Raw genomic sequence first — 18,260 nt, forward strand, 5'->3', positions numbered from 1 at the left:
ACACACACATGAATCATCACTGTGAAGAGGAGAAACATCAGATCTTCAGCTGTGACTCAGAGCCTGTTAACCAAAACACTCAGCATGCAAATTACAAACCTTTTTTTCCCCCATTGATTTGTCACAAAAATAACTACGATGTTCCCATGACAGAAATTACTCATACTGTGATATCAGTACAAACAAAAAGAAAAATCAATATTTGATAGACGGATAAAAAAGCAAAGTGTTTCCCAAAAAGAGCCCCAATGACAGCTCAAACACATCTGTAAAGCCAAATATGGTTTGTGGTTAGGAGCTCAGAGTTTAAAGTCATTAACATTTAATGAGTTTAAGTGATTATACAGTAGATGGGATATATCTTTAGTGCAGGAAAGGCAATGACGAAGACAGGAGGCAATTACCCAGTAACTGTTGACTGAAAGAGCACATTAAAGAGATGATGTAACTTATAAATGAAGGCTAATATTACAAGTCATTCATCTCCAAAACTCAGCGGCAGAAATTAGCATAATTAAAGAGTGTTATTCATCACATGGAATTTAAAAGATATATTACGCACATCTAGAACAATTAAACACATTATACAATGCATTTGAAAAAGGCTAAACTCCATCGTGTGCTTTCAGATGGAGCGCCATTTAATACACAGGGCCGTAGTTCACTGACAAGCTACGCAATATTGCGTTCATTATCTGCGATGTATCACAGAACCGGCTTTACTGACGAGATGCGCATGATAATCACATTTGATTATTTGCACAGCCCTACACTAAAGTGAAATAATCTGGCCTGAATATCACAACAATATGAATATATAAAAAATATATATATATATTTTGGTTAATGACAACTTTTCTCATGTGCCTTGATCATAATTACTAATTACATTATGAGACATTTTCTGTTAATCAAAATGTCATAACTGGATATTCCCGTGAAAAATCAGACTTCTCAAATTATTTACAGCGCTTAAACTCCGCCTCTGCAGGCTCACGCTCATCTGCATACACTTTTGAATGCCACGCCCACATCTCAACATCCAATCAACAAACGATGCACCCGTCCCACATTTGTCTCGTCCGTTTCACTCGGATGTACTTTAGTTTTATCGTGTTTACAATGTTGGCTACAATTTTTCTCTCTTTGCATGGAAAATGCCAGGATCTGGTATTTTCAGAGTACCTGTCATTACTGGAGTCCGCCTTGCTGTGTCTGTCATACCCAGGTGAGTAGGTGTAACTTTCCCACTCGTCCGGTGGAGCAGCACGGTCAGCCACGGTGGGCCAGCGAGCAATAGTAAGAGAGCCGTTCTGTGCTGGAAAAGCCAAACCCAGACTGGCCAGGTTACTGTGGCTCCTCTGGAAGGACTGGATTCCCTTCAGGCTGTCCGGTCGGCGTGGCGCTTCCTCGCTGGTCCAATCGAAATGGTCCTCAGAGTCCACCGGGCTGCCCGCTGGGCCGTCATGCTCCTCCTCTACGCTGATGGAGGGTGTTCGGTTTCCTGTGATGCTGCTCTCCTCATCGCCGCCCACGTTCTGAGAGTCACATATGGTCTTTGCCGACTCACAGCTGCTGAGGAGCTGCTCGTCTCCGGCCCGCTTCAGGGTCTCCGTGCTGCCCAGGGCCTGCTGGGTACTCAGGGACGTCCCCTCCTCAGGCTCGGCAGTCCCCATCACATTCCCATGAGTCAGGGCCGGAGAAGAGTGTGGAGACAGGCCAATGCTTGGGGGCTGCAGTGACAGATCTTCATCACCATGCTCAGGGGAGGAAGTGTGGCGCACTGTGGGACAAACACACAACATTTGGTCAGACAATGTTTGACAATGATAAGTTTTTCATGCTCTGATTTGCCTCTTCAATTGCTCTTTTTTCACAAAGCATGAGCTCTTATTTCTCTGCTGCACGTTTTTTTTTTTACATCATTGCCAAACATTAAATATATTATTGCCCAGTTCTTTATGCAAAGTTAGATAATATATCCAAATTTATCTGGATGCATACAGTACACTCAGATATGGTGATAATACTGTACAGCAAATCTTAACTGCTTGACTGTTTATATCATCAACTATATCGATCACACAGCTCTACAGTATATATTTATATAACGATCGATATATATATTATATCCAACTTTATTAAGTATTTCATATTATTAGACTATAGATTGAGAGGAAAGAGTGCTTAGAAATAGGCAACTGCCAATTCAAATTAATTTTGAAGTTCATTCATTTTGATTTTTTCATCTTCAGAACATCATGAATAAAACATTTGAACTTACAATGTTATAAAATAAAAGGAACATCATATTAAGATGTGTAATCAAGAAAATATTAGACAAAATTAAAGAAGAATGATATTTGAGAGGCAACACATCTTATTCTTACCAATAGTAATCAAATAACTTTACATACAATTTAATAATATTAATGTAAGGTATTTATCTTTAGAGTAACGGTGCATTGACGGGAGCAACACTACACTGCATGCAAGTTAATTTTGTCATTTGACACCACATTTATTTGCATTAAAGCCCCTTTTCTTGACAATAAGTGTTTCTGAACTAGTTTTTGTATCATTTTAAGTATCAACATAGAATTTAGGCACTAAAGTTAAACAAACAAACAAAACCAAGACTTCTACGTTTGAGAAACTGCACCAATAAATGGCATTTCCATCAGTTATAGCCCCAAAAAATCCTTGGATGGAAGCCTGGCTTATAAGGCATAAAGCTATTAAGATAATATAAACATTAAAATCATGATTTTCTGTAAAGCTGCTTTCAGATGAAGTATATTGTGAAAACCACTATATAAATCAATTTGCCTTGACTTGACAGGCAGGTCTGTGCTGTAATTGATTTGTATTCGTCAAAAGTCACGCGTTTCGAAACTTAAAAAGGCGCAGCAGTGGCATACAGTCAGACAAGAACATTTCCAGTGAACAATGCTTATAAAGTGCGACAGAATGAGTAAGCATGATTTTTTTATTTTGACCTTCTCATGAATAACCGCATTATGCTCAGCGGAAGGCCGGGAGTTAATGATTGTAAGTCTGCTGCTTTAATGTGACTGGAGGTGGCGCTGACCTCGGGGCGGCAGTGATGCGTTACCTTCGGCGGGCGTCTCTGTGAAGACGGTGGGAGAGAGTGAAAGCACAGAGCTGCAGGCTGATTTGCCTCCACTGCTGGAGTGCCGCAGGTACATCATGGACTGAACCTTCTCCTGGTACAGCTTACCATCTGAGGAGAAAAAAACATGCTCTTGTTTATGGTCAAATCTACCTCTCAGAACAATTACTAACAAAGAAGAATGAGCTGTAAACTCAATGCTAGACTACTGCATCAACAAAATGAAAATGAAATCAGTTTAACCTGCTTAGTTTTCAGAAAACATAAATGTGTTCTTCACATTTTTTTCTTTTGACTATCAGAATAATATCAGCATTGCTAAAAAAGCTTATAAATACGGTTAGAAACAATATCTGATTTAAATTAGAAGGCCAGAAATGTCATGAGCTGAGTTTGATACAATCTTTACAGGTGCATCTCAATAAATTAGAATGTCGTGGAAAAGTTCATTTATTTCAGTAATTCAACTCAAATTGTGAAAATCGTGTATTAAATAAATTCAATGTACACAGACTGAAGTAGTTTAAATCTTTGGTTCTTTTAATTGTGATGATTTTGGCTCACATTTAACAAAAACCCACCAATTCACTATCTCAACAAATTAGAATATGGTGACATGCCAATCAGCTAATCAACTCAAAACACCTGCAAAGGTTTCCTGAGCCTTCAAAATGGTCTCTCAGTTTGGTTCACTAGGCTACACAATCATGGGGAAGACTGCTGATCTGACAGTTGTCCAGAAGACAATCATTGACACCCTTCACAAGGAGGGTAAGCCACAAACATTCATTACCAAAGAAGCTGGCTGTTCACAGAGTGCTGTATCCAAGCATGTTAACAGAAAGTTGAGTGGAAGGAAAAAGTGTGGAAGAAAAAGATGCCCAACCAACCGAGAGAACCGCAGCCTTATGAGGATTGTCAAGCAAAATCGATTCAAGAATTTGGGTGAACTTCACAAGGAATGGACTGAGGCTGGGGTCAAGACATCAAGAGCCACCACACACAGACGTGTCGAGGAATTTGGCTACAGTTGTCGTATTCCTCTTGTTAAGCCACTCCTGAACCACAGACAACGTCAGAGGCGTCTTATCTGGGCTCAGGAGAAGTAGTACTGGACTGTTGCCCAGTGGTCCAAAGTCCTCGTTTTGTATTTCATTTGGAAACCAAGGTCCTAGAGTCTGGAGGAAGGGTGGAGAAGCTCATAGCTTCAAGTTGCTTGAAGTCCAGTGTTAAGTTTCCACAGTCTGTGATGATTTGGGCTGCAATGTCATCTGCTGGTGTTGGTCCATTGTGTTTTTTGAAAACCAAAGTCACTGCACCTGTTTACCAAGAAATGTTGGAGCACTTCATGCTTCCTTCTGCTGACCAGCTTTTTAAAGATGCTGATTTCATTTTCCAGCAGGATTTGGCACCTGCCCACACTGCCAAAAGCACCAAAAGTTGGTTAAATGACCATGGTGTTGGTGTGCTTGACTGGCCAGCAAACTCACCAGACCTGAACCCCAGAGAGAATCTATGGGTTATTGTCAAGAGGAAAATGAGAAACAAGAGACCAAAAAATGCAGATGAGCTGAAGGCCACTGACAAAGAAACCTGGGCTTCCACACCACCTCAGCAGTGCCACAAACTGATCACCTCCATGCCACGCTGAATTGAGGCAGTAATTAAAGCAAAAGGAGCCTCTACCAAGTATTGAGTACATATACAGTAAATGAACATACTTTCCAGAAGGCAAACAATTCACTAAAAATGTTATTTTTTTGGTCTTATGAAGTATTGTAATTTGTTGAGAGTGAATTGGTGGGTTTTTGTTAAATGTGAGCCAAAATCATCACAATTAAAAGAACCAAAGACTTAAACTACTTCAGTCTGTGTGCATTGAATTTATTTAATACACAAGTTTCACAATTTGAGTTGAATTACTGAAATAAATGAACTTTTCCACGACATTTTAATTTATTGAGATGCACCTGTATATATAATTAACAAAATTTAAGGCAAAAAAAAAAAATTATATATATATATACAGTGAGGAAAATAAGTATTTGAACACCCTGCTATTTTGCAAGTTCTCCCACTTAGAAATCATGGAGGGTCTGAAATTGTCATCGTGGGTGCATGTCCACTGTGAGAGACATAATCTAAAAAAAAAAATCCAGAAATCACAATGTATGATTTTTTAACTATTTATTTGTATAATACAGCTGCAAATAAGTATTTGAACACCTGAGAAAATCAATGTTAATATTTGGTACAGTAGCCTTTGTTTGCAATTACAGAGGTCAAACGTTTCCTGTAGTTTTCACCAGGTTTGCACACACTGCAGGAGGGATTTTGGCCCACTCCTCCATACAGATCTTCTCTAGATCAGTCAGGTTTCTGGCCTGTCGCTGAGAAACACGGAGTTTGAGCTCCTCCAAAGATTCTCTATTGGGTTTAGGTCTGGAGACTGGCTAGGCCACGCCAGAACCTTGATATGCTTCTTACAGAGCCACTCCTTGGTTATCCTGGCTGTGTGCTTGGTCATTGTCATGTTGGAAGACCCAGCCTCGACCCATCTTCAATGCTCTAACTGAGGGAAGGAGGTTGTTCCCCAAAATCTCGCAATACATGGCCCCGGTCATCCTCTCCTTAATACAGTGCAGTCGCCCTGTCCCATGTGCAGAAAAACACCCCAAAGCATGATGCTACCACCCCATGCTTCACAGTAGGGATGGTGTTCTTGGGATGGTACTCATCATTCTTCTTCCTCCAAACACGTTTAGTGGAATTATGACCAAAAGTTCTATTTTGGTCTCATCTGACCACATGACTTTCTCCCATGACTCCTCTGGATCATCCAAATGGTCATTGGCAAACTTAAGTCGGGCCTGGACATGTGCTGGTTTAAGCAGGGGAACCTTCTGTGCCATGCATGATTTCAAACCATGACGTCTTAGTGTATTACCAACAGTAACCTTGGAAACGGTGGTCCCAGCTCTTTTCAGGTCATTGACCAGCTCCTCCCGTGTAGTTCTGGGCTGATTTCTCACCTTTCTTAGGATCATTGAGACCCCACGAGGTGAGATCTTGCATGGAGCCCCAGTCCGAGGAGATTGACAGTCATGTTTAGCTTCTTCCATTTTCTAATGATTGCTCCAACAGTGGACCTTTTTCACCAAGCTGCTTGGCAATTTCCCGTAGCCCTTTCCAGCCTTGTGGAGGTGTACAATTTTGTCTCTAGTGTCTTTGGACAGCTCTTTGGTCTTGGCCATGTTAGTAGTTGGATTCTTACTGATTGTATGGGGTGGACAGGTGTCTTTATGCAGCTAACGACCTCAAACAGGTGCATCTAATTTAGGATAATAAATGGAGTGAAGGTGGACATTTTAAAGGCAGACTAACAGGTCTTTGAGGGTCAGAATTCTAGCTGATAGACAGGTGTTCAAATACTTATTTGCAGCTGTATCATACAAATAAATAGTTAAAAATCATACATTGTGATTTCTGGATTTTTTTTTAGATTATGTCTCTCACAGTGGACATGCACCTCGATGACAATTTCAGACCCTCCATGATTTCTAAGTGGGAGAACTTGCAAAATAGCAGGGTGTTCAAATACTTATTTTCCTCACTGTATATATATATATATATATATATATATATATATATATATATATATATATATATATATATATATATATATATATATATATATATATATATATATATATAGACTCACACAAACATCAGGGTTATTAAAAACTATAACAGCAAAAACTATCAAATAAAACTGAGATAAATATATAATTATATACAGATATTATTGTGTGTGTGTGTTTTGCTATCATTTTATACTATTAAATAAAGAAACGTATAAATAAAATAAAACATTAACTGATTAGACAGCTTTACTGACTAAAATGGAAAAAGTTTACTTTTTGGTTTTAATTTTTAGTAACTCGCAATTCATGTAGATATGCTATTTATTAGCCATTTAAGAAAAACAGACAAATGAAGGTTAAAAAATTTTTTTTTTCTGTTTTAAAACCTGTATAATTTTTCAAAAGCAAAGGCAAAAGCAGCATGAACATTCTGCTAATCACTTTCTTTTGTGTAGTCAAAGTCATACAGGTTTGGAAAAATGCAAATGATCATAAACTATTGCTTTAATGACTCGATTAGAGTTTTCTGAACGTTTGCTCACCGATGTGCAGAGAAAGTAGAAGCTGGTGGGCGTGTGGCACACGTAAGTGTTGGTGGGGGGGTGAACGGCCAACAGGAAATTATAGACCAGCCGCAGCAGGTCCAGGTCCGGAGGAGACCCCAAAACCTCCTGGATGATTTTGACAAACGAGAGGCAGACCTCCTGCGGGATGGTGGTCAGGTACTCGTCTCGATGCTCCTGTGAGAATAATGAAGATGATTTTACAAAATGACCCACACACTGAACTATGACTGGTCTTCATTTCCGCATTCTTTCCTTTCAGCATACCTTTAAGTGTTCGTTCATGTTTATTTCATGCAGTAACTAGTAGTAAAGAGAAGATCGGTTAACGTACTGCTTGCTGGTGCGGATACAGTAATGTCACACCACAATAAAGAGTATCCAAACCGCATTTTGTACTTTTATCAAAAAACAATTGCAGAATTTAAAAACTGAGATTTTGTTTCATATTAAAAATAACACAGAACATAGCTTATTGCAATAACTGGATGGTAGGAACACCAAAACTGTTTTGGCCAAAACTGAAAATTAATTTCCGGTTGAATATTTTCAGCTGCCAAAATTTCGGTGCGTCACCAGTTGATTCTTAAGGACAGCTGACAGAAAACAAGACTCACAGCCACATTTCAAAGACTACAATCTAAACTCATCAGACCTCATGTGTTTGTCCATGTAGAGAACGTCTCACCTGAAGCACCTGGCAGGCGAGCAGGAAGCGATGAACCACCTGGGCATTGAGGAGCTGTTGAATGTTGAACATCTGCTGAGGATGATGCACCCGGATGAGGATCTCTAAAGCAGTCAGCAGCGTCTCCCACACGCCACACTATCACACACACACACACAGCTGTCACAGCTAACTCTCTATAAAAATAACCCAACTTATACAATATATGTTCTCATTCAAATGAGAGTGTGTACCTGCGCTTTGGCCCATATCTTCCAGTCCAGCAGAATTTCAGACAGCAGTCTGAGATCTTGCAGCACCACAGTGGATTCAGCATCCAGATGAAACTGTCCGTCTTCTCCGATCGTCAGGATTGACCCGCTGCAGCAGCCGTCCAACAGCGTCTGTTACACCATATGCACACAGACACATATTTGCTGTGCTGTACCCTACAAATCAAGCTCCAGTGGTATTCAAAAGGCTAAAATGGAGTGAGTATTTTTCAGACAGATTAATCTGATGCATTTCAGAAAACAAGAATATACTTAGAGAGGGACAAAGCAGTCTCATTGTCAGTCTTCATTACCAGTAACAACCAGCAGGGTGCACTGTTTAGTACAACAGCAGCACAAGCACACGTTTATTACCTTTAACTAAAACTAAATACATAAAAATGTCACTTGAAATAAATAAAAACAATTTAACCAAATTAAATAATTAAATAAATTAAATTAAGTTAATTAAATATTTAAGTACAAAAGATTTAACACTAAAATAAAATTAAAACAAACTAAAAATAATAAACAAAGTAATACAAACTATACAGACATTTAAAAAATAAAAATGACAAAAGGTAAAACAAAATTACTAAAACTTTAGAAAAATTAAAGTGAAAAACAGAAAATATAAAAAAAATATATAAATGTTAACTAAAATAATATTGTTTTAGCTAGTTGCACAGCAACATTTCTCGTTTTTGTTTATTTTGAACTTAACTGATTTAACATTAAAATTAATAAAAAATTATGTAGACAAAAAAAAAAGACAAAAACAAACAAAAAATATACAACAAAACTACTAAAACTTTCAAATAAAACTAAATAAATAAATAAATTTAAAAAATATATAATTGAAAATGTTTACAAAAACTATACAGGTATCTCAATGATACTAAAATACTGGGACTGGTGATATAATTGAAAAAAATACATATATATTTTTTCCCTGCTTTTTTTATGATATATAATATGCATCTAAATTTTTACATTTAAAACAGCCATTTTTATGAATCTTTGACAAAATAAAAAGCACAATAAAATATCATGATATTCATGTTGCTGCTTAATTTTAAATTGCCACCCAGATCATCACAGAATGAAAGGCTTTTGGCTAATTAACAACATCTGAACGGCTAAAATTCACCTTCAGAATGTGGTATCCCACAATGCACTTGGGCTTGATGAGAACCTGGTGAATCATGGAATAGCCGTGGTAACACTCCATCTCATGAGTGCGATGCTGGTTGTTCTTAACCAGAGACAGCAGCAGCTGCAGCGCCAGAGCTTGAGTTTTCTCACAGTCGCTCAACTCCACCGCCTACAAGAACAGACAGACAGACAGAAAGAGATAGCGAATGTGATTCATTGTTCCTGCTGCTAAAATCACTGTATGCGTGAAATACATCACAGTGAAAATGAAGTGGGCTGTGAATGTGTTTTCGTGTTGACGATCTGGATCACAGTGTTATAACACACAGAACACAGGAAGCCTCAGCAAACAACACTTGATTAATAGTACTGCCTGCAAAACAAACATGATGTGCGCCAAAATACCTAAACTAAACCGAACTAAACTAGATCCATCTGCACTAAATTATTTCATCGTTTAATAAATGTCAGATATTTGGCATCATACCCAAAGTAGAGCATCTGTTTCTATTTTGATTAGCACTGCTCCTCAATTATTACTTTTTTTTCAGCATGGTTCACCCTTGTAAATTTGTAGTTGCTTTTCAACATACATGGTTTAGATCATTTTTCTTACTTGAAACTATGGAGTAAACACCACAAATTTCATTTCATTTCGCTGAAAAGAAAGTTAAAAAGAACAGTATTTATTTGAAAGAAATTTTTTGTAACATAAATGCCTGTAATGTCTGTCACTTTTGATCAATTTAATGAATCCTTGCTGAATAAGTTTATTTTTCTTACTTAACCCGACTTTTGAACGGTAGTTTATGTTAGCTTAAAAATAGTAATATTTACTTCTGTGTTTTTGTTATCATGACAGACTGATCTGAAATGATCAAAGCGAGGCTTTGACGTGACTGTCAAGAGATGCTTGAAGGATAATGTGAGAGAACACGGTGTGAGAGAGAACGTGCCGGGCCAGAACATGCCGACCAAAATCCAATTTTGCCCGCTGACTGAAGAGTGTATTATCAGATTACCAGCAAAAAAATGTGTATTGGAATATGAAGGAAAGACTGAAGGTACCTTCACCAGAGACTTTAAAACATATTCAGATTTACTTTCAAACATTATGGCTTTGATTAAAAAGCACAGCAAACAGATACAGTCAGAGCTTTTATGAATCAGCATTCAAAAGTTCACAAAAATGCAGCAAAAATTGATATATTTTCTACATATGACGTTAAGTGAAATAAAATAAAATATAGAAAAACGTCATCTTATTTTATTTCAGCTAGTTGCAAAGGCAACATTTTTCATTTTTGTTTGAACACTAAAATTACTGAAACTAAGTAATTTATAAAAACTACATAGACATACTTAAAAAATGAATAAAAATAACAAAAATTACTAAAACTTTAAAAATAAAGTGAAAACAGAAAATATGAAAATAAAATATAATTTAAAATAAAACTATAATAGAATATCAATGGTGTTGAAATAATGAAAATACAAATAAATAATGTTTTAATAAAATAAAATGTAAAGAAATACTTTTACCTGATCATATCTCTGTTAATATGTTGTAACAAATAAATATATATATATATATATATATATATATATATATATATATATATATATATATTTATTTTGTATATATATATAAAAACACATGAGCATTGTGTGTTTGTGTGCAGTGACAGATGAACTCATTCCATACGTTCCTGGTCTCTACTAGTGACGGATACGCGGACAAACACATACCCGAGCGAACAGGAAGACTAAAGCGCCGGTGCCGCCGATCTTGTGCAGGACGCTGTGTAGGCCAAGAGCCTGGCAGGGCATCATGGTCCTGAGGAAAGGAGGCTCCAGGATGGAGCTCTGGACCTCTTTGGCACTGAAGGGCCGCTGGGAAGCCACCGCTGACTTGGCCTGGCCCTTCAGACGGATCACTGGCTCATATATGGTGTAGAGAGATGGCGTGCTGGGGGCATAAACTACTGCTAAACTCTCCTGCAAAAACACAAATGCACATACGTGTTCAGACAAAGGCACAGTTATTTTTCTTGCTCCGTTTGAAATAAAAGTGTTCAATGTAGCATGTCGACTAACACTGAGATCACAGGATTCCTGTGAGCCGATTAGATTTGCAGTGTGGGACTAAATTTGAGAGTAAGTGGAAACGAGTGGTTCTCCGCAGGAACGGACAGATTTGTTTGCTCTACAGTAATGAAAAATTAGGAGGAAATGTTGTTTAATTGTCAAAAATAATAATCACAGTGGAAAAATCGAAAACATAGGCTTCATTTTTTATGCAAATATACTATTAACTCTATAAAGCCTACTGTATCATATCTGGGGCATTCTTAGGCGTGTAAATGATCAATATCTACTCCATGCCTTCTGTCGTCTGATTTACAGTTTATAGAGGTTTTTATCCAGTAAAAGCTCTTTTAGTGTAATTGTACAAACGTCAAGCTTCAGCAGCTGCTTCACGCGTCTTTTTTATCAAGTAAACGCAAGGATAACTTCAGTAATATTTCCAGATGAACACTTTGCTTTACTTGATTCTCCAGACATCATTTTATAGAAAAATCATGTTCAAATGTGAGCATCAAACATGATCATCAGGCTTCTGAGGAGCGTTTGTTTGTTCATCTTTCAATCATCATAGGATTGCACTGTATTATGTTTTTAGCATTTAAATCTCATCTTACTAAGAAATATTATTGGAGATATAGAGTGACTGCTGGCAGTTATCATTTAATGTAAGTATCTGCTGTGTACTGTTATAAAGATCTCATTGACTTACATTATAAGCTTCAGAATTTCATCTTACTTTTTTGGCCATATAAATATCAGCATCTGCACCAAATTACATTTTTATCAGGCTGGGCCTCTGAATAAAATTGAGCTGTTTTTTCACACTATATTAGCCATAAAAGCCTGATGTATCAAAACATGATACTCAACAAAAAACACATGCAAATTTATTTTATATTTTGTCTAAAGATTTTCTTATTTTATTGTTTAAGGTTCAATAAACGCTTTCATTTAAAAAAAGGGATTTTCATATATCAGGCTGACAGGGTTAATGGAATTCTTTTAATCTTGAGGTGAAATATCACCTGGGCATGTTATTTACAGATTTCTTTAGATAAACGAGTACAATGCTTTATAATAGCACTAAATATTGTCAGAGAAGATCTGAAAAAAGAAGCAAATTCATCCATGAGGAATGAATTTGTGTTGAATTGACTTTTTCTGACGAAAGTAATCATCGAGCACGTAATGCATTAGCATATGAACACCTGGAACAGCATGTAGACTCGTAAAATCACCGGTAATTAAGATGTCAGTGGGTAAAACTGCACAGAAAAAAAACACTTAAGCAGGAAATGATGTACAAATGGACAAATAATGTTGCCTGCTTTTCAGTGGCAGTGAAGGAGATAAACAAGCTATTGAACTGCGTCGCTGCCAGATACATTTGCATAAAAGCCTTCTGGTCAAAAATGTGACATGCAAGAAAAAAAATGAAACATTCATATTCATAGGTGCAGTGGCTTACAATAAGAGGTGCGATGTCGACGTCTGTATTCCTCATGAGGAGCTCTCGTATCTGCTCACACTGAAGACCCTCCTGTGTCACGTATTTGGACAGTGTCCCGTGAGGCTTGCCGTACTTGCAGGGCATGATGGAGGTGAGGTCAGGACCGCTGGCATACAGGTAAAACGCCTCCGCTGTGTCAATCCTGGAGCCTAAAACAACCAATAACCCGTTTACTTCAGCATGCCATTTTTCATTTATGAAAATGTTATAAAAATATAGCCTAACATATGGAATAATATCACTGTTTATTACTGTATACTGTATTGTTGCATATAAATTAAATTATTAAATATCTTCTGTATTGTTTTAATGAAAATACAGTAAGGGTGTAAAATATGCCTAGATTAATTTAAGTGTGTCTGCATTTTTTTTACATAAATCAAAAAATAAATGAATATCATTTAAACAAAGAAAAAATGTTTAAATGTTTTAAGATATATTGTTGTTGTATTTAAATTTATTTTTAGTTTTCTTTTTAATTTTATTTTAGTATTTTTAGTAATGATACTATGTGCTTTTGTCACTGTTATTTTTTTTTTTAATATTGCTATTTAGACTTAATTTATTTTATTTTTTCCCCAGTAATTAATGCTAGTGCACCACTTTAAAGTAAATGTATTTCTCTTAGTTGACAAGGCAACATTTCAAATTGTTATATTGTTATTTTATTTGTATTTTATTTCCGCTTCATTTCAATTAACAAATGTTTCTAATAGTTATAATAGTTCATTGTTGCCATATCAGCTTCACAGACAATTACATGGCAGATATAGATTCAACATTTACCAAATAATAAAATAAAAACATTTTCTAAAATTATATTTTGAAAAAAAAAAAAAAAAAGTTTTTCTTTGTCCATTTTACAAAAAGTTTTCAAAATAAGTTTGTCCTGATAAAAACCATTGTCTCATGACATAAACAATTGGGCAGACCAAAAACATGTTTTACAGACAAGTTAGTGTAACAATACTGACATTAAGCTATAATCGCCCTAATCTAAAATATGTGACTTTACAAAAGCCTCGACAACAACAGACAAAAAAGAATAATAATAGAGCGTGTGGACGATGGAAAGCTGTGACCTAAAGACTAATAAACAAAGTAAAAACACATTGAGGATGGCACTGGAGCATCTAACCACATGAGAGCGTTTCATAGGTTGGGAACGGCTGGACTGCGGCCATTCATGACCTATTAGTAGCAACAGAACGGCTATTCTGTAAAGAAAAGCGTGTTGTGTGGAGGGAATGTGGAGAATGTGTGGCTCACGCACAGAAACCTCCAGCAGCAGGAAGATCCCACGTTACCAACAACATCACTTCCATACTTTTGTCATTTCACTGTTTTTTCTATTATTTATTTTAAATATTATTTATAAATATTTACTTAAATTTATTTACACTGATTTTAGTGCATCAACTTAAGCTTCAGTTAGTTGCCAAGGCAACATTTCTAATTTTCTGTTTAGTTTAAAATTTTCATCTAATGTTTATTTTCAGCTGTCTTTCATTTATGTTTCAACATATTTCAAATATGTTTTTAATAGTTTTAGATTTCTGATGAAAAAGAAAAGCACTGTAGGGAAGGTCTTATGGGATCTGGATTCATACCATTGAAGAGCAGCAGCGTGCCCATATCCCAGCGTGCACTTGTGCTGGCCTGCTCCTCTGAGGGGTGCTGATAGTGTCCAAGCATACAGTAGGTCTTATTACTGTCTGATGACAAACTGGACTTCCTGGGCAGAGTGAAGTCTAGGGAGACGTCACACTTCCTGTATGTGGCACAGGAAGGCTTGATTAAAACATGATTCTTATTGCATGAGGAACTGATGTCTGCAGCACTGGTTGAACTGTGCCTTTAAAACATCCACCAAACCAACTGCAGATGCAGACTTACCTAATGCCGCCCACCCAGAGGGTCAGCTGACCGTGGGTGTTCTTCTTGCCCTCAGGCTGCTGCGAGTACGTGAGAGCCAAGTGCTGCCACAAGCCTGCTGTCAGCACACCGTCTCCAGACTCCGCCTGAGCCAGCAGACCCGCCTTCATCTCGTCGTTTGGATCGATGCAGAGCCTGAACTCACAAACGAAGAGCCACTTTAGTAATATAGCACTGAAAACATCTACTTTTTGTGGCTTGTGCAAGGAAACAGCCAGCAGCAGGAAGATCCCAACTTTGCATAAATAATCTTTCCATGAGCACATACAATGACAATGACATCTCCAAGCCAGTATTTTCCTTTACTATTTTAAACTAGATTTTATTTACATTTTCAGTTTTCATTATAATTTCAATTACATTTTTAGTAATTTTATTATTATTTTTAAATATTACTATTCAAGTTAATTTTTATTTCAGTTTTAGTTTATTTTTCAGTTAGTATGCTGGAAACAAGAAGCTTAAATCTAAAAATCTAATTTTATTTTTTTCACATTTTTAATGAATTAGTTAAAAAAAAATTCATTTTATTACTATTATAGGTTTATGTTTATTTCAGTTTTAGTTAATGTTTAAATATGTTGGAAAAGAGAATAATTATACCCAACACAAAACAGCATTCACAGCCTATTTTCTTTCCAAAACACAATTAAGTAAATGTTTCCATAAGAACTTGATTAGATGGTCTAATCAAGTGCTGTTTTATACAAGAATGGAGTTATAGCTGAGTGACTTTGCAGTGGAAAATATACTGGCCTCCTGAAACACCACTGTCATCCAATTTAGAGGAGTCTTTTTGAGGGGAAACTGTACTTGGTGCAACTTTACAGTTTTTGCCATGTCACTCACCTGAAGGTAAAGGCTCCGGTGGAGATGTTCACCCACACCTGAAGCATCAGTGCCTTAGAGCCCATGGAGAGGACATGGAGGAGGCATCTGTCTGTCTGCTGCTCCGTGACATGAGCGGGACCATGCGGGACCTCCTCAGCCAGAGACGCCTCCTCTTCTGCAACACACAGCCAAACTAACTCATCAAACCTCTTATTAGATATGGTGCGATGATGGTTAACTAAAACTAAACCCATTCAAAAAACATGTTTTGGTAACTGACTTAAAAACAAAATTAATTCAAATCAATTTTATATGAAAAACTTAGTCAAAAATGTCGCCTTAGCAACAGCACTAAAATGACTAAAACTAAAAAAGAATTAAGAAAAAATCAAATCAAATAATACAAAAAATAATAATAATAATAATAAAAATAGAAGAGAACATATCATGTAAAATTAAATTAAAATAATAAGAAATATTGTCTATAAATGAATTCATGAAAATAAAACAAACATTATATGAAAAAACAAAAGTCAAAAATGTTACCTTAGATACTAACTGGATTAAATAAGTTTAGGTAGAAGTACGTACATTACGTAAACCTAAATAAAAATAATTTAAAGAACAATATAAATAAATAAATAAATAAATAAATAATGAAAGTGACAAAAGCACATAACAACATTATTAAACTTAAACTAAAACGATTACAAATTATTGTCCATAATTGAAATAAAGCTAAAATTAAACAAACACAAAAAAAAACTTTAAAAAAAAAAAAAAAAAAATGTAAATGTTGCATTGGCAACTAACTAAAACAAATACAATTTAAGTTCAAGTATTAAAATTACAACTGAAATAAAAAAGATTTTTAAAAACTCACAAAAATATTACTAAAACTAAAATGAAAACTTAATATACAAAATGACAAAAATAAAAGATTTCAAAATATCAATAAATACTATAATATTTAAAAAAAAAACACTAATCTGCATTATACACATATATAAGGCTCTTCTTACCCTTCTTGTAACGCCCGTCTTCATCCTTCCCCGCTCGTACCCACAGTGAGGCACTGAAGCCACTCGCCATGTGAGGCCAGCAGTTCTGTCCCATCAGAGGCAGGTGGAAGGGTGCCGTGTGCCAGGGAGAGCTGCGCAGATGACCCGGCCTGCTCAGGTCTGCTTCACCACGGCCCAGGGGTAATTTACCCCTCAAAAGAGTGTTTACTCCACCCTTACCACCAGCTGTCCCATGAGGCCTCATCCCAAGGGAGGAGCTCAAGCCAGGGACCCCTGCGCCAGGGATCATGGGAAAGGACATGAAGTAGAGCGGCTCAATGTCTGCATTAGCCTCCACAATCTGAAGCAAGCCTCTCAGCAAGATTTCCTACAGATGATGGAAACAAAATAAAGATTTCTGCATTTCACGAAGAAAATGAGTGGTTTTTGCGGAGTTTGCAAAATTTGAGGTTTTATTCATATCAGGGTTTCCCATACATTTATTTATTTGTGGCGGCCTGCCACAATATCCACACTGACCGCCACAAATATCCACCGCCCCCTGCCATCAGCTTCCGTGTCTCTCACACACACGAGCACGACTTCAGCATTTTATTTACCAACTATTAGTGGCTTTTTTCCATAAAAGGTACATACTGACAAACCTAGCTACTGTTTTGGATAAACCTTAGCTATCGTTCAGGTGGAAGATTTGGCCAGTACTGCCAGTACTCCCGCGAATGAGAGGTCAGACTTTCATTTTCTCTCTGCGTCTATTCTGTGCAGTGAGCGGCAGAAAAGCAACGCATTCAGTTGGCCGTATCGCAGCAGACTCCTCAGTAAATGAGTACAAAACAGCGTTTCCAAGCACCTGTTGCTTACTGACTGTTTGGACTTTGAAATATGAACAGCTTGTCTGTTAATATGCACATAGTTTGTTTGTTACTCAGATGCAGACAAAAAGTAATATAGCCAAATCCACCACATATACATATACATATATATATATATATATATATATATACACACACATAATTGAAAATTAATATTTCATAGGTATGTTATTTTTGCTTTGCACTACAGCAGGCAAATTACAATACTTATTTCGTAATTTCTACACTTGAAAGAGATATTTTGAATCTGGACTGCATTTAAACCGCTAGCTGTCAGCAATTCATACTGCACTTTTAAGCTTATATTTAGACGGTGAAGGATCCTTAGATCCTCACATGCAAATTGTGTGTGTTGTGTTTTTATTTTCATGTTTTTTAATGCATTTATAATCATTTATACACAATCATTTTATAATCATTAGTCATTCATGTGATTTATTATTTGATTCTTTTTATTTTTATATTAAGTATTTTTTATTGTTTATTCATTTATTATGTTTCTATATTTCATATTTTATTTTCATTGTTGTTCAATCTCATGCTTGTGGGGTTTCATGGACTGTTTTGT

General features: G+C 36.4%; 1 protein-coding gene across 1 annotated transcript in view; it reads right to left on the reverse strand.

The window, feature by feature from the left end:
- The window catches only part of lyst (lysosomal trafficking regulator), a 103,641-nt gene that overhangs the window by 38,010 nt on the left and 47,371 nt on the right, over nucleotides 1-18,260 (reverse strand). The window contains 12 exon segments of the mRNA XM_058794885.1: nucleotides 1,186-1,783; nucleotides 3,116-3,265; nucleotides 7,328-7,517; nucleotides 8,029-8,166; nucleotides 8,262-8,411; nucleotides 9,430-9,603; nucleotides 11,184-11,432; nucleotides 12,991-13,181; nucleotides 14,643-14,803; nucleotides 14,929-15,102; nucleotides 15,817-15,973; nucleotides 16,821-17,187. Coding sequence (XP_058650868.1) covers nucleotides 1,186-1,783; nucleotides 3,116-3,265; nucleotides 7,328-7,517; nucleotides 8,029-8,166; nucleotides 8,262-8,411; nucleotides 9,430-9,603; nucleotides 11,184-11,432; nucleotides 12,991-13,181; nucleotides 14,643-14,803; nucleotides 14,929-15,102; nucleotides 15,817-15,973; nucleotides 16,821-17,187 — 2,699 coding nt within the window.

The sequence above is a fragment of the Onychostoma macrolepis genome, chromosome 13 (genome assembly GCF_012432095.1).
Source record: "Onychostoma macrolepis isolate SWU-2019 chromosome 13, ASM1243209v1, whole genome shotgun sequence".
Lineage (NCBI taxonomy): Eukaryota > Metazoa > Chordata > Actinopteri > Cypriniformes > Cyprinidae > Onychostoma > Onychostoma macrolepis.